At 55.7% G+C, this 27181-nt stretch overlaps 1 protein-coding gene across 1 annotated transcript; it reads right to left on the bottom strand.

Annotated features, from left to right (window-relative positions):
* Nucleotides 1-3027: 3027 nt before the first annotated feature.
* Nucleotides 3028-25061, bottom strand: MYH7 (myosin heavy chain 7). Its single transcript, XM_059181679.1, has 40 exons — nucleotides 24985-25061; nucleotides 23326-23380; nucleotides 22649-22857; nucleotides 22213-22356; nucleotides 21769-21925; nucleotides 21555-21582; nucleotides 20854-20962; nucleotides 20678-20770; nucleotides 20511-20574; nucleotides 20059-20157; nucleotides 19721-19824; nucleotides 18959-19097; nucleotides 18749-18867; nucleotides 18488-18637; nucleotides 18035-18205; nucleotides 17126-17435; nucleotides 16781-16848; nucleotides 16360-16447; nucleotides 15659-15776; nucleotides 15389-15512; nucleotides 14990-15126; nucleotides 14493-14748; nucleotides 13658-13900; nucleotides 13335-13511; nucleotides 12435-12580; nucleotides 11200-11290; nucleotides 10079-10468; nucleotides 9727-9853; nucleotides 9400-9518; nucleotides 8438-8634; nucleotides 7686-7869; nucleotides 7324-7489; nucleotides 7053-7177; nucleotides 6174-6482; nucleotides 5725-5928; nucleotides 5477-5602; nucleotides 4994-5269; nucleotides 4017-4112; nucleotides 3747-3881; nucleotides 3028-3160 (listed from the first exon to the last, which is right to left on the bottom strand). Exons 3-40 carry the CDS (start codon nucleotides 22847-22849, stop codon nucleotides 3143-3145), a joined length of 5808 nt encoding a protein of 1935 aa, XP_059037662.1. The 5' UTR covers nucleotides 22850-22857; nucleotides 23326-23380; nucleotides 24985-25061; the 3' UTR covers nucleotides 3028-3142.
* Nucleotides 25062-27181: the final 2120 nt, after the last annotated feature.

Below are 27181 nucleotides of genomic sequence, written 5' to 3' on the forward strand. Positions count from 1 at the left end.
CCCTCTCTGGGCTGCCAGAGGGTGCAGGTGCTGCTCTGGCTGGCTGGGGCGCCTGGCAGGCCCAGGGATTTACACCAGCTGGGCCCCAAGCTCTGCATTCCATGGGGTGGGGGTGGGGTGTTCTGCAGTGCATCTCCCCCTCCTCAGGTAGAACTCTGGTGTCCTCTCCCAAAATCTCCTGGGGCTCCTACTCACATGCCCTTTCTTGCCTGTGTCCCTGAGTGCCCCAGGCCCTCAAGGCCCCCCTCCATGGCCTCCAGTGATGCCACCTCTCAGAGGCAGTAAGGTGTTTGGCCTTCAGCAGGCCGTGCCTGGTATGACTAAGTGGACATTGTGTTCAGGAAACAAAGCCAGACTCCCCTGCTCTGGCTTTCCCCCACACCCTCACACGCAGGAACACTCTCTCAGCTCCCCCCTCCCACCCCATCCACTGTCACCTCTCAATATAGCTCTAGAGTGTGGAGGTGGGTAGGACAGACCAGGGTCAGTTTCTCCGGGTAGGAGAGGTTTCCATTAAATATGTGGCTTCTCCCCCAACGTTCCCGACTCCCTAGAATTCCTCCCCGCCGCACCACCACTGCCCCATTACTGGACTCGGTAACATGCATCTGTTTCAGAGGATGTGTATCCTATACCCAGTGTCCTTGAGGGGGCAGGGACCTGTGTCAGCCCCACATCCACATCTCATGCAGGTACATACACCAAAATATTAGTCCCCCAAGGGATGCAGACCACCTGTCCCCAGCTCCAGGTCACTTGAGGTCCCGGCGTGCAAGCTGGGGGGTTAGTCCTGTGCGTCAGTGCCCAGTTCTCATTGCCCTGGGGAGATGATAAGGGGCTAAGAACACCAGGTCAGATTGGGTCAGGTCCCGCCGACAAAGACCAGGCTCTGTCCTCAGGGAACCCTGTATTCTGAGCAGGCTGGTCTCAGCAGAGGTGGAGCGGCAGCTGAGCAGCAGAGGCAGGCTGTTCCCACTGCCTCCAATGGAACAAGGAAGAGGGATGAGGTTAAGTTGATTCCAGGGTTCTGCCCCCCTGTCTGGTCCATTTCCCCTCCTCTTCCTTCCCATAGGTCCCCTCCTCACCGTGGGCTCTCACATCCATCCCTGCGTTCCATCCTCCCTCAGCGGTCTCTCATTGCGCTGGAAGATCCGGACTGCAAGGGCACAGGATGGACACTCCTGCCACAGGTGAGGGAACACCAGGTTGCCATGCTGTGCCAGGCTCTCTGGATCTCTGTCTGTCTCTGGCTGACCTCCCTTTCCTTCTGCCCAGTTCCTTGCCTCAAAGCTGGGCTTGGCCTCTGAGTCTCCCTGGCACCTGATTTCTACCTGTCCTGGGGTCCAATATGTGGACGTTTCCACGAGTCCCTGTTTGCTCTCAGCCCGACGTTTGCTCACCCTCTGCCGGTCTCATCTCTGCCTCTGTGTCCTGCTCCGGGGTCTCTGTCCGCCCCTCTCTAACACTACTCCTGGCCTTGCCGATTTCCCTCACATCTGAATGTGACCCAGGATTTCTTCACTTGCCAGGTGACATCCCCCACCCCAGCTCCTGCAGCATCTCTCTCCAAAGTTCACCCTGCCTTTCTGCTTCTCCACAGGTCAGCCCCCTCCCACCGGCGGCCAGGCTCCACCATGTTTCCTGCCTCTCTCCTCTGTCAAAGCTTGCGTTCTCAGGGTTCCCCTGGGTCTCCCTATCCTCTGTTGACTTCCTCATTGCTCCCCAAGTCCTTCCTAGGAAGAGAAGTGGTCCTGGGATGGATGGGTAGAGGGGCCCATAAGGACAAGTCTGGGAGCCCATGGATCTTTCCAAGGCCTCCTCACTGCTTGTATCTTTTCTCTTTATTGGTTCCCAGGCCCCAGGGGTCCCCAGTTTCTTGAGCTCCACCTCCCTCCACTGCCACCCTCCTCAGTTATCCCCTCTTTCTCTGCTTCCCTTCTCCTCCTATTCTCTGATTCTTCCTGGGGTAGGCCCTCTTCCTGGCTGCTCAGAGTGGAGGCTGAGGAGGAGCCTGGCTGGGGCGGCTATGTGGTTGGGTGCAGGAGATTCGGTCCAGGGCTGAGGCAGGCCTTCCCCGGTTCCCAGTGGGTGGCTGACAGCCCCATGCCTTGTGAGCTCCTGCCTGCTGTGGCCCACAGTGCCCGGCTTCCCTCAGCAGCCCAGGTGTGGCGGTGACTCTGGGAGACTGGGCTTGTTTAGTTGGGAGGAGGCTTGCTCCTTTCTCCACTTCCCAGCCTTCTGCCACTGCCCCCACTATTCTCCAAAGTCTTGCTTATGGGGGACTCTCCTCTCCACACTCCCTCATCTGCCTGCCTCCTCTCCAGATGGCCAGCCATAAATGGGCCAAAGATGCCCCATCTTCCAGCAAGCCCAGATGAGAAGGGTCTTGGGAAAGGAAGTTCCAGCAGGAAGAAGTGAAGGACAAGAAAGGAGCGCTGTGGACAGAGGGGGATCTGAGGGGGGTCAGAGGAGGCTGGGCTGAGGGAACAGTTCCGACTGTGGTGGGGTGGGGGCCCTGACCTCAGGGTGGTTGGAGACAGGGGTGGCTGTGTCTGCAAGGGTAAAATGGGCTGTAACCACAAATCCCTGTGCCCTCTCAGCGACCTGCCCTGGGCCGGGGATTGGGGGTCGTTTGCCCACACCTCAGAGGGCATCCCTATACCTTGCTCTGTCCTGGCAGCCCAGCCCTGGTTAGGGGGTAGGGTAGTGTCAGTCAGTGTAGGCTCATAGCAGAAGGGATGCCTGTGCTCTCAGCAAGCCTTAAGGGTTTTTTAAATTTCCTTGAACCCCAAGGGTCTCTGGACCAGGGAGAGGGCTGGGAGTACAGGTGTCACCTGCTGTGAAGGAGACAAATGGGAGCACCTGGCCAGTTTGTCACTGAGGATACTCAGGGCCTCCAGGGCTACCCAGGAAGGCCTCCTTGGACTGCCTGCAAAGCAGCCCTTCTGCCCTTGGAGCCCCAGCCCCACCCCCACATTCAGGTCCCTGAGGCTGGCCGGCAGTGAAGAAGAGTCTGGAGGCCAGATCTTGGCTTAAGGGAAATAACTTTATTCTGCTTCCTCCAAAGGGGCTGCTGTAGAGGCTCTGGAACTGGAAGCTTCATCAGCACCCTCAGGACAGCGCAGATCAAGATGTGGCAAAGTTATTCCTCGTTCAAGCCCTTTTGAAAGGACACAAAACCCCGGTTAGCTCTGGGGAGGTGCGTGTTGGGCAGACACAGGGGCAGAAAAAAGGGACACAGGGCACCTGATGGGGGTGGAGAACCGCTTAGGGCTTGAGGGAAGCCCCCAAGGTGGTGAGAGATGTGTCCTAGGGGTTGATGTGGAGGGGTGAGGACTGTGAGGTCAGCCAGAGGGCACTGCCTGGGTGAGGACAAGGGGGTCCTCTGGGCTGTCCACTTTAGGGCTGAGTTACTGGGCTCTGGGCCAAAAGTAGTGGAAGATGAGAGAAGACCCACAGTTGGGGGGAATTGGGACATAGTGGGACAAATTGGGGCCTTCTAGAGTTGCTGACCACCCTGGGCCTGGGATTTACAAAATCATTAAAAGTTAGAGCTGGAAGAATCTTAGACGTCCCCGAGGACTGCTTTACCAGGCCCTCTGGGGCTTCAGGGTTTAATTGAGGGGGTGGGGGTCGGTGAATGAAGAGGAGGCCTCCCTGGCATGAGCAGGCTCTGTCTGAGGGGCATTGATGGTGGCAGGTGTGCTGACACAGTGACTAGTGAGGCCCAGGCAAGGCCCACCCACCTTGACGCCAATGTCACGGCTCTTGGCCCGCAGCTTGTTGACCTGGGACTCGGCGATGTCCGCCCGCTCCTCGGCCTCATCCAGCTCATGCTGCACCTTGCGGAACTTGGACAGATTGGTGTTGGCCTGTTCCTCCTGCGGGGGTCCAGGCACGGGGAGGAGGAGGTGAGAGGAAGCCAGAGGTCCTCACAGCCTCCCAGCCCAGGGTGGGGGTGGGGGAGGCTCCACAGTGTCCCTCCTCCAGGCCCAGTCCCTAGCAGGGTCGCTCACCGCCTCCTCAGCCTGGCGCTTGTAGGCCTTGACCTTCAGCTGCAGCTTGTCCACCAGGTCCTGCAGCCGCAGCAGGTTCTTTCTGTCCTCCTCTGTCTGGGGTGGGGTGGTTAGGGGTGAGGACAGCACGGTCATGAGGGGGAGCTTGCCCCCTCCCCCTGCGTGTTGTCTTTACTCAGAGTGAAATATCGGCACCCAGTTCTACTTTCTGATCCTCAGCAAACAAACACTGGCGCTCTTCCCTTTATTTATTTATTTATCATTAAAAAACGATTCTATTTTTGATGATTTATTTCAGGAAAGAGTCTGGGGGAGCTGATGGAATCCTGAAATCCTGCACAAAACCATGCATGTTCGCTGTTCCAGGGAGCAGGCCCTTAGGGGTCCTGTGGAGGATAAACCCTCCTGTTCGGGAAGCCAGCGCATGATGGAAGTAATGCTGGGACTGCATGCTGAAATTTCCCGGGCTGCAGGGAAGGGACTCGATCTAAGGACATGTGTGTCCTTTCTGGACTTTCTGGGTTGGAACAGGAGTAAAATCTAATTAGGAGTCTGATTGTAGAAAACAAACCAGAAAGTTCTGAGATGTGTTGAATGACTTTGGGGTAGTTTTTGGTGTATTTTGGTGGTCATGGCCCCCAAACAGAGCTTGGTAACATACTTGCTTTCGGGGAATCTGTGCTGGGTGAGCTTTGTCTAGAGCTCTGGGTAGGTGTTGTCCCCAGTGGACAGGCGGAGGGTGAGGTTGAAGGCAGAGTTCCCAGGCCAAGAGGCTCAGAGGTTGACCTCTAGCCAGGGGACAGTCAGTGTAGGACAGGGCTAGGCAGAGTGGAAACGGGGCAGCAGGGGGCTGCATTCCCACTCCTTGCTCTAGAGCAGGCTAAGAGAGAACAACACTTCATTCCTCTTGGTGGTATCATCCTAGCTTCCGGCCCTGGTGCAGGGGATCCAGCCAAGAGCAGCCCCCATGCCCGCACCTGGTAGGTGAGCTCCTTGATGCGACGCTCACTCTTCCTCATGCCCTTGATCGACTCCGCATTGCGCTTCTGCTCAGCCTCCAGCTCGTTCTCCAGCTCCCGCACCCGGGCCTCCAGCTTCTGCAGCTGCTTCTTGCCGCCCTTGAGGGCGATCTGCTCAGCCTCATCCAGCCGGTGCTGCAGGTCCTTGATGGTCTGCTCCATGTTCTTCTTCATGCGCTCCAGGTGGGCGCTGGTGTCCTGCTCCTTCTTCAGCTCCTCAGCCATCATGGCAGCCTGGGGGCAGGGGGGAGGTTTAGAAGAACAGGGCCCAGGGCCCCTGGTCCCTCCAGGATTGCCATCTGCCCAGACTGGCGTTTGTTTCCTGAGGCCCGCCCACCCGTGCAGCTACGGGAGTCAGCTTTCATGGCACGGTGGCCTGCCTGGGACCCAGGGCCCTCGTTCCTGTCTTTAGTGGGGGGGCGGGGGGGAGCAGTCACTCACATCGGTGATGGCCTTCTTGGCCTTCTCCTCGGCGTTCCTGCACTCCTGCACCGCCTCTTCTACTTCAGTCTGAAGCTGAGACAGGTCTGCATCCATCTTCTTCTTCTGGTTGATGAGGCTGGTGTTCTGAGAATCAAGGTGGGCAGAGTACAAGAAGCCCTGAGCATCCACAGGGGGCTCCCAAACCTCACCAGGCCGAGTCCTGCTGGCCGCCCTTCCCTCCAGGACTGTGCCTCAGGGTGGCTCACCTGGGAGTGCAGCAGCTGCACCCGCTCGCTGGTCTCTATGAGCTCCTGCTCTGCCAGCTTCCGAGAGCGCTCGGTCTGCTCCACCACGGCCCGCAGCTCCTCCAGCTCGGCCTGCAGCAGGTTGTTACGCCGCTCCACGATGGCGATGTTCTCCTTCAGGTCATCATTGGCGCGGACTGCATCATCCAGCTGGATCTGGGTGTCCTGCAGACCAGGAGGGTGGACCCAAGAGAGCAGTTGGCCTCTGTCCTCATCAGAAGGCCATTAGGCTAGGCTGGGTGCTGATGGAGAGCCCCATGGGCCGGGTCGGGGGTAGGTGTACTGTAGTATGTCTCTGCAGGAGCTGGAGGGAGCATGGCTCTGGTGGGACACCAGCTCCCGGCTTGACCTTGTGGAGGCTAGTCCGTCTCCAGGTAAGGGGACTTGCCACGTCTGGAGCCTCCCCGTACCTTCAGCAAGCTCTGGAGACCCTTGACTTGCTTCTGGGCCTCCGCAGCCAGGCGGTTGGCATGGCTGAGCTGGATCTCCATCTCGTTGAGGTCGCCCTCCATCTTCTTTTTGACCCGCAGGGCCTCATTGCGGCTGCGCGTCTCGGCGTCCAGGGACGTCTGCAGTGACTCCACGACACGCAGGTGGTTGCGCTTGGCCTGCTCCATCTCCTCGTCCTTCTCCGCCAGCTTCCTCTCGATCTCTGCCTTGATCTGGTTGAACTCCAGCTGTGCCCGCAGGATCTTGCCCTCCTCATGCTCCAGGGAGGCCTGGCAGGGGGTGGGGCCAGAGGGTTGGAGGCTGACAGGGCATGGGGCCAGGGCCAGGGGTCTGCCCACGAATCACAGATACTAAGTGAGTTCAAGAGTGCTATTAAGTGGTTCAGTCAAAGAAGCAGAAGGAGGAAGAAGAACAGAGAATTTAAAAGAAACAAAAAATAGGCTTAGGAGAGGTGGTTCAGACCTTCACTGAGGAGAGCAAGCTAGGAAGACAAAGAGGAAAATGAAGAGAAAGGTGTTGCCAAGGAAACGGAGGCAATCAGGCACAGAATGTAAAAAATCCCGAAGTGGGAGGCAGAGGTGGAAAGGAGAGGGGAGTGGATCCGGGAAATCTTGTCTACAATTCCCAGGTAAAATGTCTGTGTGAAGGAACTAGAGTGACCTACGCATGCATTCATCCCACACTATTTATTGAGTGGCTGCTATGTGTCAGGCTCTAAGGATGGACTGGTGAACAAAATGGACAAAAGGGAGATGAGAACAGGGCCCACAGTCCAGGCCCCAGCTCCCCTCCCCGCCTCCCGACCCCGCACACGCCCCGCACACGCCCCGCACACCCACCTCAGCCTCCTCCAGGGCGGACTGCAGCTCTAGCTTCTCAGCCTCCAGCTGTTTGCGGACTTTCTCCAGCTCGTGGATGGTTTTTCCACTGGAACCCAGCTGCTCCGTCAGGTCGGAGATCTCCTCTGGGGGAGGGGCCCGGGCCGCTCAGTTGGGGGCTGCCATGGTCCCCTGATGGGGGACGCCCCTCTTGGAGCCCCTGAGTGGCGCCACACAAGGAGGCGTGTGGGTATCAGCCAGCCCCTCCCCGGCCTCTCCAGCCCCAGCGCACCCTGGAGGTTCTTGTTCTCCCGCTTGAAGGTCTCCAGATGCTCCAGGGACTCCTCGTAGGCGTTCTTGAGCTTGAAGAGCTCTGTGCTGAGGGAGCGTGCCTCCTTCTGCGAGGACTCCAGCTCGGACTGGGACTCCTCATACTTCTGCTTCCACTCGGCCAGGATCTGTGGGGACCCGGCTCACTGCACAGCCCCCAGCACCCCGCCCCCACCCTGGTCCTCCAGGGCCTGCCCAGGCCCCTCTGCGGGGCTCAGCCTCCTCCCCAGCACCCCCTTGGCCCCCCAGGAGGAGGTCCCTGGCTTCCTGGTGATGCTGGCCTCCCTGTTCTGCCCCTGGTCGAGTCCCCCAGCCTGGGCCTACCTTGTCAAAGTTCCTCTGCTTCTTGTCCAGGGCCGCGGCGGCTGCATTGGAGCGCTCCACGTCCACCATCAGGTCCTCGATCTCATTCTGCAGCCGGTGCTTGGTCTTCTCCAGCGAAGAGCACTTGGCGTTGACAGCCTCCACGGCCTCCTCAGCGTCCTGCAGCCTCTGGGCCAACTTCTTCCTGCCCGGGGCAGTGGCGATTTGGGAAATGGGACAGGGTTGGGTAAGATAGAGGGTATAGATTTGGACAAGGGGAAACAATGTGAGTGTTCTAGAAAACAATCCTTGAAAACTCAGAAGTGTTGTTGGAGAAGCTGAGGAGAGGCCCCAGGGGGCTGAGAATTTGGCCAGCAGAGTGTCTCGGTGGTACGCTGTGAAGACCCACAGCACCGAGGAGGGCCCTCCAGGTGGTCTCCTCTGACCCTGGGCCAGCCTCTAGGCTGCAGACATGGAGGAGGCATGGGCTTCCACGGCCCACCCCACTTCCTCTGTCACAGCACCCTGCCTCTGGTGGGAGCACTCTGCCCTCAGACAAACCTTTTGTTCGTCTTATATTCGGATGAGAAACATAACGCGAGCAAAAAGCTTCCCTGAGAGGAGAAGGAGGTGGGGCCCGGACTGGGTTACTCCTGTGTTGTCGGGACCTGGCCAAGCGTCCATCCCCGGTGAGGAATCTCCCCAGCATCGGGCTGGGGTGCGTCCTGCCTTCAGAGGGGCCTCAGCGAGGGGTGGGCTGCCTGGGGACTCACTTGGCCTCCTCAAGCTCCTCGGTCCTCTGGATGGCATCTGTCTCGTACTTGGTCCTCCACTGCGCCACCTCTGAGTTGGCCTTGGACAGGACGCGCTGCAGCTCAGCCTTGGCCTCTGTCTCCTCCTCGTACTGCTCGCGCAGCAGGTCACAGTCATGCCGGGCGGACTGGAGCGCGTGGGCCAGTGCGTTCTTCGCCTGCGGAGGGGTGGGCACAGGGAGGAGGTCTCAGCTTTCTCCACAGTACACCCCAGTCCTCACCCATGTCTTCACTGAATTTCTCCCTCCTCCCTGGGACCTCCTCCAGCTCTAATTCTCCAGGGGATCTGGAACAGTCTACAGAGGACTGGTAACAGAGAATGTCCATTGGGCGCTGCACTGTTTACATGAGTAACGCCCAGCACTCCTTGCTTCTCGCTACAAACGTCAGTATCAACCTCATCCCCATTGCCAGAGGAGGAGGCAGGGGCTCAGAGACACTAGGGGGCTTCCTCAAGACTACCAAGCTCTCAAGGGCATGTTAGGATTGGAGCCCTGGCCTTTTGAAAAGGTCATATTCTTTCCACCTTTTTGCTCACAAGGAAAGTGTTCAAAGAGGCTCCAGTTTCGCTTCTTTCTCCAGCTTTCAGACCATCCTGCTAATCCCAGGACCCAGTGGGGCAGTTCCTGCATCCCACACCTACGCCCTGCCAAGGCTGCCATTCCTCCCTAGTGTGTTTCTCTCCTCCCCCGTGTGTTTCTCTCCTCCCCCTCACTTGCCCTTGACCAGGCGCCCCCTCCCCCAAGAAATGGCAGCAGAAAGGCAGAGGGCCTCAGCCTGGGCAACTGATTTAGGAGACATGAGCTAGGCCCTGGGCTATTAATCCATTTGGAAAATGGGAGCACAATGGAAAGACAGCAAGCCTCATTCTTGGGACCTGCTCCCTCCTGGCCTGGGCCAAGTGGCTTGAGTCTGGGCCTCACCTTAACTTCCTCCTCCAGCTGCCTCTTAAGGTCCTCCAGTTGCTGGGTGTAGGTGAGCTTGCCTCGGGTCAGTTGGGAGATCAGTGCCTCCTTCTCGTCCAGCTGCCGGGACAGCTCACCTGGAGAAGCACGAAGGCACACTCAACTCTGGAAGGTAAGCCACCCCTCCCTCTCCCCAACCATTCCCTTTCCCCTTAGGCCCCATTCTCTGGAGAGAGGTGTGCATGTGTGGGTCTTGGTGTGGGTGCATGCGCATGTGCGCACGTGTGTAAGTGTCTACCCAAGGCTGGTGGCTCGGGCAGTCGGGGGAGATGGGGCGGGGCTCACCGTTCTCGGTCTGTAGCTTGGCCCGTTGGCTGGTGAGGTCATTGACTGAACGCTGGGTCTCCTCGGCCTTGCTTCGGTGCTCATTCATCTGGTCTTCCAGGGTCCGGCACATCTTCTCCAGATTAGCCTGAGGGGGAAAGGGGATTCACACAATGGACGTAGGGGGCCTTGAACGGTGGAAAGGGATACCGTTAAAGAAGTACAGAGGAGAGGCATGGACGGGAGAAATTTGGAGAACAGAGTGGATGAAGGGAAGTGGGATATGCAACTATCAGAGAAGAGAGGAGACACAGACACAAAGTGAAGGTAGATGGAGATAACTGCGGGTGAGGATGGTGAGCAGGCCGCCCACCTTGGCCTTGATGATCTGCTCCATGTTGGAGGTGACGTCATCCAGCTCCAGCTTGAACTCGCTCTTCTCCTTCTCCAGCTTCTGCTTCACGCGCTGCAGGTTGTCGATCTGCTCGCTCAGCTCGGCCACGCTGTCCGCGTGCTTCTTGCGCAGGGCCGCCGCCGTGGCCTCGTGCTGCAGCGTGGCCTCCTCCAGGTCCCGCCTCATCTTCTGGAACTCGGCCTCGCGCTTCTTGTTCATCTCGATCTGCACGGATGTGGCCCCGCCAGCCTCCTCCAGCCTCTCGCTGATCTCCTCCAGCTCCCGGGACAGGTCTGAGCGCAGCTTCTCCACCTTGGCCCTGGCCGTGCGCTCAGCCTCCAGCTCCTCCTCCAGCTCCTCAATGCGAGCCTGGCCCGGGACACAGAGGGCTCAGACCCACTGCCTGGAGCCCTCCCTTGGGGAGCGCCCACCCCACAGCTCTAGAGCATTCCTGGCCTGTCTGGAACAGCAAGTCTTTTCAGTTCTACCAGCAGAGAAGTAGAAATAAAAGGATTTGGAGGAGATGTTTTGGATAGCTGAACTAGCCTTCTTTTAGGCCAGAACTTTATACATTTTCTATTGGAAAGAAAGTGGCTGAAGTTGACTGTTGAAGAGGGACAAAGAGACCTGTGTTCTAGGGATATTTTAAGCAGTTTAGTGGCAAAAATATTAAAAGTTTAGCATGAGAGAGCCATGTTTGTCTGAAGCCCTAACATGGTGTCTGCTCTAGGGGTAAGAATCAAAGCCACAGACTGTCAGGGCTAAAAGGATCTTAAAAGCCATTGGTAACAAGGGAGGACACAGAGATCCAGATATCTAGAATGAGTTCCCCACAGTTGCTAGCTCAACCAGAGCTGAGACAGGAAGCCAGGGTTTCTGTGCCCTATACCTGTGATATTTTTCAGGTCTTTTCCTATGTCATCCTTAGATCACCCAGCCCTCCTAGGGGTGCTCCCTGGGTGTACTGTGATAGTTCAAGCTCTCCCTTCATGGACCTATAGCAAGTTCCTGTAATGCTGGGGGGAGGACATTCTGGAGAAGGGGGTGGAGGAAGCTGATGACCTGCCCAGGGGCTCCAGCCTAAGCATCCCAAAGCTTACCTGAAGCTCTTTGAGCTTCTTCTGCAACTGGCTGCCCAAGGCCTGCTCGTCTTCAATCCTCGCATTGAGGGCGTTCAGCTCGAAGTCCTTCCTGGGGGGAAGGAGGGAGGGTAAGATGAGGAAGGTCCGTTGGGCAGCAGGAGGACTCACCAGTACTTGGAAACGGTAATACCAAAAAAAAAAAAGAAGAAGAAGAAGAGCAGGATTTCATCAGAAAAGTAGTGTCTGAGGCTGATGTAGGGTCCCTGAAAATGTACCACATGTTGAAGGCCTCAAGTCTAGCAAGAAATGTAATGGGCAGAGGACCACAGGTGGGGTGACAACACCTGGGTTCTGTGGGACTTCGTCTCTATGGTCCTGTAGAATGACGTCATTGGACCAGATGGTTTCAAAGGCCCCTTTTAGCTCCAATGGCCTTTAATTCTATCACCATTACTTTGGGTTGTTGGGTTAGCCTTTCTGAGCCTTCATTTCCTCTTTGGTAAAGTGGGCCTCAAAATGCCATTTTTAGAAGGTGGTTTGAGGATCCTTGGGATCATGTACTCCTTCATTCATTCAGCACCTGCTGTGCCTGAGGAAGTGTGAGGGCTCCTGGGTGGACACAGGCCCCAGGAAGATGCAATCATGATGACTCTCAGAGGCTTTCATAGTCCTGACCCTAGAGCCCCATAAGATCCTTAATTATCCAAAACTACCCTGTAGGCTGTTTCTCAAGTGTGGGAAGTGGACCTGTACATCTTGGTAGGACTTGCAGTAAGAACTGGATCCATGAGTTAATCAGATCCCTGCACTGCTCAAGAGTGGGGGCTGCCCCATTTCTCTGGGGTCCTCAGGGCTCTCTGAGAAGGACCTGAAAGGCCCATCCTGAGAGGCTTTTGTGTGGAGCCCTCCTCGGTGTTAAGCAACTGGTCTCCAAGTGGTTAGCCAACTGGTGTGTAGAAGGAGGAAAGCTATGAGTTTCCATCCTTCTCCGCTGCCCAACAGGAAGAAAAGGCTCGAGGAATCCAGGTTAGACTGTTTTGCCAGGGAGGACGGCAGGGCACTGCTGCATGTGTCTGGGGGAGGAGAGCCCTCTTTCTGGAGGCCTCTGCCCATGGTTTTGCCCCCACTTTCGGAGGCTGTGTGAGGCTTGCAGCCTCTGAGGGTGAACAAATTGGGACAGCTTGTACTGTCATAGGTGTAACAGGCTGCTGAGCTAGGGAGGAGGAAAGGTGCCAGGGAGGGGAACACGCTACTTTTTCAGCCGCTCATCCAGCTGCTGTTTGTCATTCTCCAGGTCCATGATGCTCTCCTGGGTCAGCTTCAGGTCGCCCTCCAGCTTCCGCTTTGCTCGCTCCAGGTCCATGCGCACTTTCTTCTCCTGCTCCAGGGATCCCTCCAGCTGGTGGGGAGAAGGAGCAGTGTGTCCCGTAAGACTAATCATCCTGATTTGGGGATTTGGAAGCTTAGTTACTCCAGATTTGGGGAATCCTAAGACATGTCCGGGACTTGGAAAAGCTTTCCCAGAGTGGGCCAAGGGACTATGAGAGCGCCCAGCTTGGAAGGATGCTTAGTAACTATTTGATAAATGATTTCATGAATGACTGTATGACAAAACCCAAAGCTCCATTCATTCATCCAGCAGTATCCTGCAGGAGTGTGTTAGGCACTTCAGATGCAAAACTGAATCAATCCAAGTTCTCACCTAAAGGCACTTACAATGTTATGGTTGAGACAGATACTTCGATAATGATAACATGGGTGATAAATGATCCAATGGAGATATACCCAGAAAACTATCTATGGAACAATGACCACTGAAGGCCAGATCCTGCTTAAAATATTAGAGGTCACAAGATCCTCAGAGCCTCACAAAATTCCCAAAGAAATATGTCACATTCTTACTTGATAACTCTCTAGACCCTGTGGTCTATAAAGGCTTGAACCTAAATTGAAATAAGGAAGTCCATCTCTATTGTTGATCATATCAGTGGGATGAGATACATAACTCATAGTGATCACCCTTACCCTTTTCTATTCTCCAGTCCCCTACTAGAAATGTATCAGGGGAGGGAACCCTCCCCAATCCCATCCTTCCAAACACGCACACCCATACACACACACGGTATATCTAGGTCCTGTGACAATCTACTTACATCATCCACTTGCTGCTCCAGCTTGACCTTGGCCTTGGTCAAGGTGTTGACCTTGTCCTCTTCAGCCTGAAGATCATCTAGGGCCTGCTGGTGGGCCTCTTGCAGAGCCTTCTTCTCCTTGGTCAGCTTGGCAATGATCTCATCTAGCCCAGCCATTTCCTCTGTCAGGTTCTTCACCTGTGGATCAAGAATCCCATCCCCTTCAGGGTCAGAGGTCATTAGCCTGGAGACCTCTATGGGGATGTCCAATGCCAAGGACCAGGACCACACCATGGTCTAGAAATCCTAAGACCTGGGCTAGAGCCAGAAGAAGCTGCCCTCACCTTGTTCTCTGTTGCATGCTTCTCCTTCTCCACCTTGGCCAGCGTCAGCTCCAAGTCATCAATGTCCCTTTTGAGCTCAGAGCACTCGTCTTCCAGCTTGCGCTTCTTGGCAGTGAGCTCCGCATTCATCTCCTCCTCATCCTCCAGCCTCTCGGTCATCTCCTTCACCTTGGCCTCCAGCTGGATCTTGTTCTTGATCAGCTGGTCACAGCGCTCCTCTGCGTCAGCCAGGTTGTCTTGTTCCTGAGGACAAGGCACAGAGGGGAGGCTTTTCAGTGGGTGGGGTCCTCACATTGCCAGGTTTGGGGAGGAAGAGGCTCAGCCTGTAGGAGGGGAGCTCCAGGATATATCCAGCTGAGAAAAACCTCAGAAGGATGATGAAGGGAAGGATTTCAGGACAATGTGATGGGAACATTGGGGGATGGAAGCAGAGAGGCTCTCTGCCTCTGGTCTACTTCACTGCAGGAAAGGAACTGCATTTACTGATGCCAGCATTTTACATATTTACTGTCTGGTAAGATGGGCAGCTTCATCCCTAGTCCAGAGATGAGGACATTGAGACTCAAAGACAATGCATGGTTTGCGTAAGTTCAAAAGATTATTGGGCTGTGGATCCAGGTTGAAACCAAGCGGAAAGCCAGTGTTTTTAAAAGTTTGTTCTTTCCCCCTTCCCTTTTGTTCTCTAGAGGGACCCCCTTGGAGGACTTTGGAGTGTTGGTTCCAGAAACCTGTGTCTGTGAGAGGACAAGGTGAGCCCTGGGTGGGGAGGTGCAGGAGGCGTGGGGAATGTTGGCTGAGCAGGACCGGCGAGCTAACAGAGGTCCAGGAGCCTCACCGCCTGCACTTGGAGCTGGAGGTCATTCTTCTCCTGCAGCAGGGACACCATCTTCTCCTCCAGCTCCTTGCGGCGAGCCTCTGACTTCTCCAGCGCCTCTTTGATGCGCGCGAACTCCTCCTTCATGTTGGCCATCTCCTTCTCCGTCTCTGCGCTCTTGAGCAGCGGCTTGATCTTGAAGTACAGCTTCATCCATGGCCAGTTCTTGACCCCCATGAAGGCCCGGATGTTCCACTGGATGATCAGCAGGGAGTCTCTGCAGGGGCCCAGCAAGAGGGTGGTGAGAGAGTCCCAGCTCCTTCCTGTCCTGAAGCCCTGACTTGCAAGTAATAGCTCTCCCTTCCTCTCTGATGCCTTGGCCGTGAGGCCCATCCAGGGTCCATAGGAGCCCCTCCGGCTAGTCTGCTTGCTTCACATCTTGGTGAGCTTTCCTCTGACACTGCCCCTGAATCAGCCTGAACCTTAGATGGCCAGGAGCCTCCTTTTGAAGCCCTCACCTGCGTTCCAGCAATTTCTTATACTCCATTCTGGAGAGCACACCCCGAGACTGGGCCTGGATGCGGGTGATGATGCGGCTCAGCCTCTCATCCCGCATCTCCTCCAGCAGCCCCAGCAGCCCCGCCTTGAAGAACACCTGTGGGCCAGCAGTGGGTGGGCCGGGAGGGGAAAGAGGAGAGGTTGCTTTTAAGCAGTGTAATACCCTAGGAAAGAACTCAAGGGAGGAGGCCAGTGACAGCTGGAGCTGGGACAGGGGCACTGGATGGTCCAGGGGAGGGGGAGAAGGCAGTTCAGAGATGGTCCTAAGATGACTGGTAAAAGGGAAGGAGCTGTGAGGTGGGGACCCAAAGGACAGGAGAGGTCTCTCTGTAGTCAGCTCGCCTCCTCCCTTCCCTCACCTTGGTGTGGCCAAACTTGTACTGGTTGTGGTCAATGTCCAGGGAGCCCAGCAGCTTCTCTGCCCCTTTCCTGCTGTCAATGAACTGGCCCTCAGGGATGGCTGTCGGGTTCAGGATGCGGTACCTGGAGAGGGTGGTGCCCCGAGTCACTCACGTTCTGGACCAATCTGCTCTGCCCACAGCACTCAGGGCCACCTGTGGACTTGCTTCCCCACCAAGTCTTCCCAGGCTCCCCCTGCTCCCTGAGCTCTGGGGAGCCCCCATACCCACCTCTGCCGGAAGTCCCCGTAGAGGATACGGTTGGGGAAGCCCTTCCTGCAGATGCGGATGCCCTCCAGCACACCGTTGCAGCGCAGCTGGTGCATGACCAGGGGGTTGTCTATCACCCCTGCAGCAGTACGAGGTGGGAGAGGAAGGTGTGGGGAGAGTGCCGGGCTAAGCCAAAAATTCTGGGCTCTGATTCTGGGTCTGCCTCTCACTAGCCAGCAACCTTTGGGAAAATCCTTCCCCCCCCTCCCTTAGCTGGACTCTTAAGAATAACCAAAGGTTTTCCCATTCCTTCTTTTACGTTGTATTTATTATCATAGGTAGTTGCCATTTTCTAGAGAAGAAACTAAGCCCAGAAGAATTAAGACACCTCACCAAGGTCACTAAGCTGACCAGAGCAGAGCCAGGCCCCTGAGGAACTGGAATTCCTAATCAGTCAAAAAAGATAAACAATCTCTATATGTCTCACTGGGGGGTGCGTGCTATGAGTCAATGCCCATGAAAGTGCCTTACAGGACCCCCTTGAGCCACGCTGCAAATACGGGGAAATGGGGAGAGACTAGTCTGCCATCTCATGGGGGATCGGAGGAGAGTGTCATTTGGAAACCACTGAGGTGGGGGATTAGGAGATGGCTGAGGAGTCCCTGTCCCCAGGGCATGGGGCATGCAGCCAGCAAGGGGCTGGGCTGAGTTTCGGACCTCACCTGGAGACTTTGTCTCATTGGGGATGATGCAACGCACAAAGTGGGGGTGTGTGGAACGCAAGTTGGTCATCAGCTTGTTCAGATTTTCCTGTGGCCCAAAGCACAGGAGGGAAAAGTAATGCAGGTGAAGGAGAGAGAAGTACGGAAGGAAGGGAAAGAGAGAGAGGATGAAGGAATGGTGGGGAGGACACAGAGGAGAGAGAGGTCAGAAGGACAGAGGGAAGGGGAGAGTGAGATGGGAAACACAGAGAGAAGAGGCCACCAGCAAAGAGGGAAAGAATGGAGAGGAGGATAGACAAGGAGGGAAAGGGGCCACAGGGAAGGAGGAGACAGAGAAGTCAGGCATGGGAACGGCGGGAAGGAGCAGGGCTGGTGGGTGCTGGGGAGCCATGCTGGGCTGGGGCTGGAGGCACACGCTTACCCTGTGCACAGCTGACACGGTCTGAAAGGATGAGCCTTTCTTGGCTTTGCCTTTGCCCTTATCGACAGCTGTGGGAGGAGAGTCAGGGAAAATGACCTGAACGGACGTGTGGATGGAGAAGAGGCCTCCATCACGGACTCTCCCTACATCCTCACTTGTATCTGACCTCCAGGTGAGGGTCTTTACTATGTGGGGCCCAGCTTCTCCACCCCATTCTATCTCACTGAGCCTGTAAACCTTAGGGCACAACCTGACACGGAAGGGGTCAAGTGTTGCAATGAGCTTGCCTTAGGACCATGGTAGAAACCCTGCTCCTTAGTCCCCAGGGTTCTAGTCTCTACTTACGTGCGTCAGCCCCCGCATAATTGGCAAACAGGTTGCTGAGCAACTTAAGGGAGGACTTCTGGTACAAGCCCACCACCGTCTCGTTGAGCGGGTCTTTGTTCTTCTGCAGCCAGCCCAGGATGTTGTAGTCCACGGTGCCGGCATAGTGGATCAGGGAGAAGTGGGCTTCCTGCTTCCCCTTGACATTGCGTGGCTTCTGGAAGTTGTTGGACTTGCCCAAGTGGTTGTCATAGAGCTTGGCCTTGAAGGTCATGTCAGTGGCCTTGGGGAACATGCACTCCTCCTCCAGGATGGACATGATGCCCATAGGCTGAGGGTAGAGGGGAAAGCGTTACTGAGCATGCTTCATGCGGATGCAAAAGCATCCTGCTCTAAGCTCAGTATTTGCTTATGGTGATGCCCCTTTGGGAATTAAGGTAACAGGCTCAGATTTGAGTGCAGTTATTTACCGACCTACACCTGTTCATGCCTTCGCAAGGTGGAAGACTTTGTTTGCTTTCAGAGGGACCTTTGTGAAAGTCTGGGGAAATGAATGATATTGATGCTTTACACAGCACTCCATCGTCCAGATCCCTGCCATGGGGGAGCTGAAAACAGGTGTACTCTGATTCCCTGCCCCACACTCAAGCCAGGTCAAACCCAGGCTGTTAAACACACTGGTATGGGAGGATTCCTGGGGTTCCCCTCCTCCCTGTGTCCATTCTCAAGCCCCTGCGACCTCAGCTCTCCCTGTGCCCCCCTGTCCTGGGTGGTCAGGACACAACAGGGCTCGGGATCCAGAGCATGTTCCCCAGCAGGGTGGGGGCTGCCTTTTAGACGGGGGCACTCAGGTATGGTGTGAGTGGGGAATTCAGCCACTCTGTCTGGAAGGCCAGGGGACGGGGACACAGGCGGCAGGCTAGGCAGCACCTTCTCAATGAGGTCGATGCAGGCCTGCAGGTCCATGCCAAAGTCAATGAACTCCCACTCGATGCCCTCCTTCTTGTACTCCTCTTGCTCCAGCACGAACATGTGGTGGTTGAAGAACTGCTGCAGCTTCTCGTTGGTGAAGTTGATGCACAGTTGCTCAAAGCTGTTGAACTGCAGGGAACAGGGGCGGAGCGGGTCAGGCCCGCAGGGATCTGAGCAGCACGTGTGGTCCCCCCACCCTGAAGTGGTTTGACCTGGCCTGCCCAAGCCCAGCCAGGGGTGTGGCCAGGCCCCTGCCCTGTCGGGCCAGTGGGGAAAGGTGCTCCCCTGGAAGACAGGAGGAGGCATCAGCCTTTTCCGAGATTGGCCGTGATGGTCACAGGTGGGAACGAGTGAGTCACCCTCCCCCCTCCCCCAGCCCCTGCGCATGTGTGCCTAGGCTCCCCCACTCACGTCGAAGATCTCGAAGCCGGCGATGTCCAGGACCCCTATGAAATACTGGCGTGGCTGCTTGGTCTCCAGGGTGGCGTTGATTCTCGTCACCATCCAGTTGAACATCTTCTCGTACACGGCCTTGGCCAGGGCCCCAATGGCATATGATACCTGGAAGTTGAGCGAGAAACCAAACGAGCAGATTAATGCAGAGACTGAAATCCAAAGCCCTCCCTGAAGCCTGCCAGCCCCCTCCCCACTTATCTTCTGAAGATGACCCACCTGCTGGACATTCTGGCCCTTGGTGACGTACTCGTTGCCCACTTTCACCCGAGGGTGGCACAGCCCCTTGAGCAGGTCGGCTGAGTTGAGCCCCATGAGGTAGGCGGACTTGTCAGCCTCTGGAAGGAGAGGGCAGGCAGCCAAGTTGGCACAGGGAGGACTCCTCTCCAGATGTGGCCCCCACCTGCCCCCAGCATACCAGACTCCCACCTTCAGTGCCATCTGGCTCAGCTTGCTCCTCTCGCTGTTTCTGTTTGAACTTCATGTTTCCAAAGTGCATGATGGCACCCGTTAGCTTGTACATGGAGTTCTTCTCCTCTGGAGTGAAGCCCAGCACATCAAAGGCATTCTGTAGGCAAACGCCATATTGGTGGACCCCAGAAAAGGAAGTATGGCAGGTAAATGAGATCCCTCTTCAGCTGAAGAGAGAACTTCTCTCCTGAATCCCTGTAGCTTCTGAGACTCCCATACCCAGTGTGGAACTCCAAAACCAAGTGCAGGAAAGTTGCACACTACCCCAGATCTGGCATCAGTGGCCACATCTGTCCTTTGGAGGTGCTCTGGCCACCCACTCATGTTTTTTACTTTTGTCTCTCTTCTCGACCCTACACTTGATTCCCTGCTTAAACCTTCTCTACCTGTCTATATCTAGTCTTCACCTAATAGGCTGCCCCCATCCCATGGCAACTGCATGAACCACCCCCCTTCCCTTGGTAATGCTTTGCTTCTTGGCTTGTCTGCTTCTCTGTTTCAGCCCTTTCTGTTTGCTCAAACACCAAATACTGGTCACCCCATCTCAACATACCCATTCCCCAACACATCCTGGTCATAAGGCATGTTCTGGCCCTTGGGGAGGGTCATACCACTTTGAATAACAGATAGCATCTCAGCTCTCCTCCTTAGCCAGTGAACTGGCCTCATTTAACCCTCTGCCAGTACCCTCACTTCTCTACCAGGTTCTTACCCACTTACATCAGTGGCCATGAGCTCCTCAGAGTCATCGATGGAGGCCACCGTGGTCTCTCCTTGGGAGATGAATGCATAATCGTAGGGGTTGTTGGTGATCAGCAGCATGTCTGGGAGGAGAAGATGGGTTGAGGAAGGGGCACAAAAGCCTGGCTCTCACTGGGGTTGCCTACCACAGTACAGGGCTTGCAGGAAAGCATATGACAAGGCTGACTGTGGTCTCACATCCCACAGAACTGAATCCAGCAGTGCCATAAACCCAGGGCATGTCTGCAAGCAGCCGCAAGCAGAGGGGACCAGGTTACCATGGAGATAGTTGGTCTCGGTTGGTAGCTCTGACTCACCCAGCAGCTCAGGTTTTTTGTTAGACAGGATTTGGTAGAAAATGTGATAATCTCTCTCTGCTTTCAGCTGGAAAATAACTCTGGATTTTTCCAGAAGGTCTGTGAACAGTAGGGGGAGAAGAGGGAAAGAAATTTGGGGATTTAGGTACAAGGAAATAGAGGAAAATGAATGATAAATGTAGCAAGTAAAAGGCAGAGGAAAAGAGAAAGACAAAGAGAGAGACTCTCGTGCACGCATGAAGAGACAGAGGTGGAGAAAGACTAGAGGAAGTCTAAGAGGGAGATAAGTATACAGACCCAGAGACAGAAAGAGAGGGAGAGAGACTAAAAGGCAGAGGCCTAAAGAGAGACATAGATAGAGAGACAGAGAGAAGAGAGGGATAGGGTGGGATTGTGATCACATAGAACAAGGGTGAGCTCAAGCCGAATCCTAGCAGATTCATGGCACTCACAGGTCTCTATGTCTGCAGATGCCAACTTTCCAGTTGCCCCAAAATGGATTCGAATGAATTTCCCCTGGGGAGATTGAGGAGACCGATGATGAGTTGAGGCAAGGCTCGTATGTGACACCAACCCTCCACCAACCCAAATCCCAAATTCAAGGTCAGGGATCACTCACGAAGCGGGAGGAGTTGTCATTCCGGACAGTCTTGGCATTGCCAAAGGCCTCCAGGGCAGGGTTGGCCTGGATGATCTGGTCCTCCAGGGTGCCCTGCAAAGATCAGGAAGGATGGTGGGTGAGAGGCCTCCCCCTCCCCTTTTGCAGTGCAGGCCCATGGAGGACAACAGGCCTACCTTGCCTGGTGTCTGATCCTTCTTGCTCCGATCCCCAATGGCAGCAATAACAGCGAAGTACTGGATGACCCTCTTGGTGTTGACCGTCTTCCCGGCCCCGGATTCCCCGCTATTGGGATAGTCAGAGCCTCATTAGGCAGTGAACAGATGCAGTTCATTGAGACAAAGAAACCTCAAGTCAGGAGAGAGGGTCTGGTCCTACTTGAGTGGGAGCCCCAAAGCAAGAAGCACCCTGACCACACGTGGGATCAGGGGGAGCACCAGGAAGGGTGCCACAAGAAGTTGCCGGGTTTGGGCAGAAGAATCTTGGTCTTAGCTAGGCAAGGTCAATGTGAAGAGATGGGCCTTGGCCCTTTCGGCAAAGAAAAGGTGAGGCTGGCAGAATGGGGAACGTTACTGAAGGGAAAGATGAAAGAAAACGGGGAGGGGATGAAGACACAGTGATACTGGGCTTATGGATGAGTGAGTGATGAGCTGGAGGAGAGCGAGCAAAGGGAACGGGAGAGGGAAACTCCAAGAGGGGTGGGAAGCAGAAAGAAGTGGGGAAGGCAAGGCAAGGGTAAAGGCCACAGAAGAAAGAGAAGCTGGCACAAAGGTGGAGGGAAATGAGAATTGTGGGTCCATGCATGGGGGCTGGGGTCCTTGATAGGGGCTGGGGTCAAGAAGGTTCTGAAAGAGAACGGGTTAGGAGCTACACTCACGTGATCAGGATGGACTGGTTTTCTCTGTCTGTTGGGAACAAGTAGGAAGGAAAAATCAGGAAACACACAGGATGCTCCTGCCTGGCATCCACCCACGCTTCTCCCGCCCCACATCCCGGCCTCCCTCCAGGCACCTACCAGTTGCCCAGACCTACTGTGAGTCCCTCCACCCCCACGCAGATCCCAAGAAAACCCTGCCACCAAGTCCTGTCACCTGTCAGCATGTACTGATAGGCGTTGTCAGAGATGGAGAAGATGTGGGGCGGCGCCTCGCTCCTCTTCTTGCCCCGGTAGGCGGCCACCACCTCGGCGTTGTACACCGGCAGCCACTTGTAGGGATTGACGGTGACGCAGAAGAGGCCCGAGTAGGTCTGGGGTAGAGAAGGAGGGTTGAGTGCTCATGATAAAGAGGGAGGAACAGTGGGTTCTCGAGTTAGAGAACAGTGCCAGGAGGGGAAGAAAAGGGAAGATCTACAAAAGCACTCAATCTGAGGACTCCCGGCCTTGGGGGTGTTAGAACTGAACCAGGGATGCAGGGCCACGGACAGCGTGCAGTAATGCCTGGACACAAGGAACAGAAACCTGTGGCTCCAGCAGGTGGGCCTCTGGGGACTGGGAAGCTACTCGACTCAAAGGGTGTCCTGGATGGCGCACTCACGTAGATCATCCAAGAGGCGTAGCGCTCCTTGAGGTTGTAGAGCACAGCGGGCTCATGCAGGAAGGTCAGCATGGCCATGTCCTCGATCTTGTCGAACTTGGGAGGGTTCTGCTGCATCACCTGGTCCTCCTTCACAGTCACCGTCTGCAACAGCCCCCATGCAGGACCCACGGTCAGCCCTCCCTCTGCCCGGAAAGGAGTAGGGCGAGTTCTAGGACAGCCATGTTCAAGAGAGAAGGACGGGCATCACAGAGAAGATAGACAGGATATTGGGAATGAGAAGGGCTGTTTGGAAGCCGTGGATCCCTGCCCCAAGAGGGGGAAAGCAGGCTGTCCTCAGGTCTGTGTGGGATGGGTCCTGGTGGGAACTTCTCTGTGTACCCCAGCTGTGGGAGGGGGTCCCAGGAGGGCCTCTCATGCCAGCCCTGCTACCTACCTTGCCATTTTCGGTCTCAGCGGTGACTTTGCCACCCTCTCGAGACACAATTTTGGCTTTGACGAACTCCTCTTTGTCATCGGGCACAAAGACATCTTTCTTGAGGTCAAAAGGTCGGGTCTGGGCTTCCAGCCGCTCCTTCTCTGACTTGCGCAGGAAGGGGGCAGCGGCCCCAAACGCGGCCATCTCCGCGTCCACCATTGCTGCGCCTGCAGGGGGTGGGAGTCAGAGAAGATGCCAGATGCCCTCCCTTCCACCCAGCCTCCACTCCCTTCCCCAGGCTCTCTCTCCTTCAGTGGGAGCCCCAGAGCCTAGCACTCTCCTTGTGAGTCAGGAGCAGGTCACCTTGCATCCCTTATTCTTTGAGCCGATCCACCAACCTGAGAATAGCCTAGCAAACCTGTCAGGGCAGAAGGGGAGGCTAATGTTTGTTCAGCCTGGGGCTCTCCTAGAGGAGAAAGGAGCATTCTGGGCTTCTCTGGGAGCAGAAAGCTAACTACGTCCATCTCTAATCCTTGTCCCTCCCTGACTCTTCCCTGGTCACAGGCAAAGGGCTCTTTGTTGCCAAGATACACTTCCCAAGGCAAGACAGAAACTAGAGTCCCATAACCTGGCTTTGAGGCTGTCATGGCCAATCTCCCCAGATTCCCCCACACTCCATCTTCAGCTTTCCTTACCTTTGGCTTCTCAAAGGTGTATACTAAATGAAAGGGGCTCAAGCCTGCAGGGGACCTGGAAAGACGGAAGGCTGTGTCAGGGCCACCTCCCTGCTGCTCCCCGGCTCTGCCCTTTGGCACCCACCACTCCCCCAGGCCTGAAAACAAATGGGAAGTGGTGCCAGCTTCTCTGGTCCTGTCCTCTGTCTGGCTTTCCAAACACTGTGGCCCTTTCTCCTGAGCAATAATTTTAACAGTTTCCTGATGTCTATTCCTCCTTCTCCCACCTGGGAGACAGTCCCATCCTTGCCTACACTCAACTAGTGAAACTTGCCTACTTGGAGCCACAAGAGAAACAGCTACTGGTCACATTTGTTCAGCGCCTTACAGTCTGCAAAGCACATTTATGCATCTCTCACTCAACCTTCGCCCCATCCTACGGATGAGGAAATAGGGTTAAGGGGCTCGCTTGTCCGAAAACACATAATGAGAAGTGGCAGAGCCAGGCGTTGAACCCACGTCTCATGTCTCTCCAAAGCCAGTTCTCTTCCATCCTGCCCTTGTTTGTCAGACAGTCTTGGTGGACACTCTCAGAGAGGAGACCCTTGTGGGCGTCCTCTCATTGACACACCCACCAAATGCCAAATGCCCTCCACATGTCCTCTGATGAACACGCGTGTGCGCTGTTCTGGGGTAGAGAACATGCCTCACATGGACACGCTTCCTTCCCATACCTCCCTGTATGTGGTCATGCCTTGGCAACAGACACACACATCAAGTATGTGTACGGTATAAATCAGCACAGATCGCTGTATAGTCCCAATTACACAAAGACCTGAAGCAGGGCCGCCTGGGTGCTGCAGTGGGTTAAGTGTCCCACCCTTGTTTCGGCTCACGTCATGATCTCAGGGTCATGAGATCCAGCCCTGCATCGGGCTCCATGCTTGCTGCCGAGTCTGCTGGAGATTCCCTCTCCCTCTCTCTCTGCCCCTCCCGGTCATACTTACTCTCTCTCTCTCAACTAAATAAATAAATCTTAAAAAAAAAAAAAAGACACACACAAAACACCGGGAACGGCCCCACCATGTGCCTGTGAGCCCCTTTTGCAGGGTGTACACAGGCTGCAGGAACCTCCACTCCTGGATGCGCGCACAAACATCTCCATGTGCATAGATACGGGTAGTTACCCACGACAGACCCCCCCACACAACTAGCTTCTAAGCATATATACTTGCTAAGTCATTGTTCTTCACCATCCTCTTCTCCCTCCCCTCAAATGGACCAGTTATCCTCAGGCATGATCATAAATACGTCTCCCCCTACGTACTACTGTATCTTAATTAGGCATTGTGGTACACACCCTTCCCTCACCATGCATTGAGACTATGCATGCTTGTACACAACACACACACACACACACACACACACACACACATACACACCTCTGATGCATAACACATTCTGGTCCCATATGCTCAGATATAGACTTTCACACACAACACCCCCCTCCCGCACTCCCAGGGCACCCACACTCATGTTTAGACCTGCACTTGTGTGCTCAATGATCAGACCTGGTACTCTGCAGGAAGCCCTGCATGCACTTGCTGTTCCTAGAGGAGCCCCTTCCTAAAGCTGGGGCCCTCTTATCCCAGAGGAAGACCTCTTGCTCGGCACTCCTACCTGAGAGCAGCAAGGAAAGACAGAGCACAGGGGAGAGCTGTGGAGCTTGACCTGGTCAGGAGCCATATATATCCGGCAGCAGGCCCCCCACCCCCACCTGTACCCAGTCCCTAGCCGGATTTAGAAAGGGCTGTTGTCACTAGAAGCATTTCCCCCAGGCTCCCCCTCCTTTCCCCAAAGTGCTCCCCACCCCACCCCACCCCCCCCCCCCCAGCTAGGAAACAATTGGAAGTGGTCGTCATTGTTATGGCATGGAGTGTGCAGGGTCTGAGTTCCAGGGGGCGGGGATGGCTCAAAGTGTAGCCAAAATATCTCCCAGGCCAGGCTTCACATTCCATAGCTGGCAGGAAAGGGGACTGCTCAGACCACCATGACCTCAGGCAGGCAGGGTCCTGGCCCTGCCCCCAGGACTCTCCTGGTCTCTGACACAGCTGCCCCTCCGACCCCTGCCCCCTGAGCTGGCCCAGCCCCACGTGCAGTGTCCCCTGTGCTTCCTGGCCTGGGTCCTACATCCAACAGTGGGATGGGAGGTGGTGAGGGTCAGCAGCAGCACAGGGGTGGGGCAGAGTTGGGGGCATGGTACCCGGGGGAGGGCGTTAGACTGGGGCAGCTGGAAGGAGGTTTCCCAGCCAAGTGGCAAGAATGACCGGGGAGCTTAGAGATGGGGACTCTGGCTTGGGCACTGATTTCCTTGGACCAGCTGGGCGGTGTGTTGAGGTCACCGAACCTCAGAGCCAGGCAGGCCATTCGTTAGTCCTTCATTTTATGAAGACGGGAAGTATCTTTTCTGAGGTCATGCAGCTAGGCGGGGCGGCAAGGTTTAAGGCAGTTGGGGGAGCTGAGCAGATGAGGAATGGAGGCCAGCGTGCAGACGGAGGGCTGGAAGTCCAAGGAGGCAAGGACCCGCTGTGCTCAGAAGGCCGACCCAGGTGCTGCCGGATGGTCCTAGAGGAGGCCCCTGCATGACTCATTTTCCTAGCTCAGCCTTCAGGTACTGAATGCTCTAGTCCAGAGCCAGACACTACCTTCTTGGAGGCCTGGATACCTAGATAATAGAGCTGCTTTGAGCTAGGAGACCCCCGAAGAAGATAGCTGCTGCCTGGCCCACCTGTCCTCTCGTGTTCTGTGGAACAGTCTCTCCCCAGCGGGGGGAAACTGGAGTCCTGGCAACTGGGGCAGGAGAAATGGAAAAATGTCCCCCTTTCCTACTGGCCTTAGAAACAGCCACCAAGGAGGTGAGGAAAGGTGGCTAAAGCTCAGCCCATGAGCACAGAATGTAACTTAACGCCACCCTCTTCTAGCTACCGCGTGTGCAAGCTTCACTGGCTCTGTGTCTAAGCAACCACAGAGTGCTTTGCTTTGAAATCCCCTCCTTCCCAGCAGCTCTGCAGCGCATGCGGATTAATCCATCTGATTAGCTGTCAGCTTGGAATGAGAGCGAGAGCGCAGGCCTGGGGGTTGGGGCAGGCAGAACAGGTACATTTTGAAGAGGGGGGTAGGCACAGCAGGGAAGGATGAATCCAGTGGGGGCCCCAGGCGAGATGGGATGCTGCTTGGTAACCCAGGCACAGTATGAAGGCCTTGAGCAGCTGTGGGTTAGGGGGAAGGGTGCAGGCAAGTGGAGGGTTGATCCCCAGCCACAGAGGCAGGAGGACAAGCTCTGTGGGCCCGGAGCAGACCCTCCCAGGGACTGAGGAACTAAGCCCACTAGTAGAGACTTCAGGGTTTGGTGACAAAGGGTAAAACCCTCTTTTTATCCTCCCCTTGCAGCTTCCTGAGCCCAAAGCAGCCACCCCTGCCTGGTTTCCCAGGGCTCAGGTGCAGATGCCAGTGACTAATAGGCACAAAGGATGCCAAGCCCTTTCCTAGTCTGCGTCTTCACCCAGGGCCAGTCTCCTTGGCCATGGAGTTGGAAAGCCTTTCTTACATTTAGGAGATCCACTGAACTGTGTTTCCTTCCTCTGGATTTGGGGGGCCCTGACCTATTGGAGTTACAGCCTTACCGTGGCCCATGGCTCCACAGCAGGCTGAATCTTACCACCCTGCTGCTAAGCTCTTTGTCTCATAGCCCCAGGATCTGGAAACAGACTGGAGGGTCTGACAGCCTTAAAGACCCCCACTCACTCCCCAGCTCTCTGGCACTGGCCCTTGGCTCTTTCAGGAATCTCTTCCTTCCATTAGAGACTGTCTGAAGACC

This window comes from Mustela lutreola, chromosome 7 (assembly GCF_030435805.1).
Source record: "Mustela lutreola isolate mMusLut2 chromosome 7, mMusLut2.pri, whole genome shotgun sequence".
Classification (NCBI taxonomy): Eukaryota; Metazoa; Chordata; class Mammalia; order Carnivora; family Mustelidae; genus Mustela; species Mustela lutreola.

Excerpts from the sequence above, each read along its gene's own strand:
- MYH7 (XM_059181679.1), bottom strand. The coding sequence starts at position 22,849 with ATGGTGGACGCGGAGATGGCCGCGTTTGGGGCCGCTGCCCCCTTCCTG. Across the intron at positions 13,512-13,657 it reads AGCATGCAACAGAGAACAAG|GTGAAGAACCTGACAGAGGA; the intron begins GTGAGGGCAGCT and ends CTTGATCCACAG. Across the intron at positions 9,519-9,726 it reads CAAGCTACAGACCGAGAACG|GTGAGCTGTCCCGGCAGCTG; the intron begins GTGAGCCCCGCC and ends GTGCTTCTCCAG.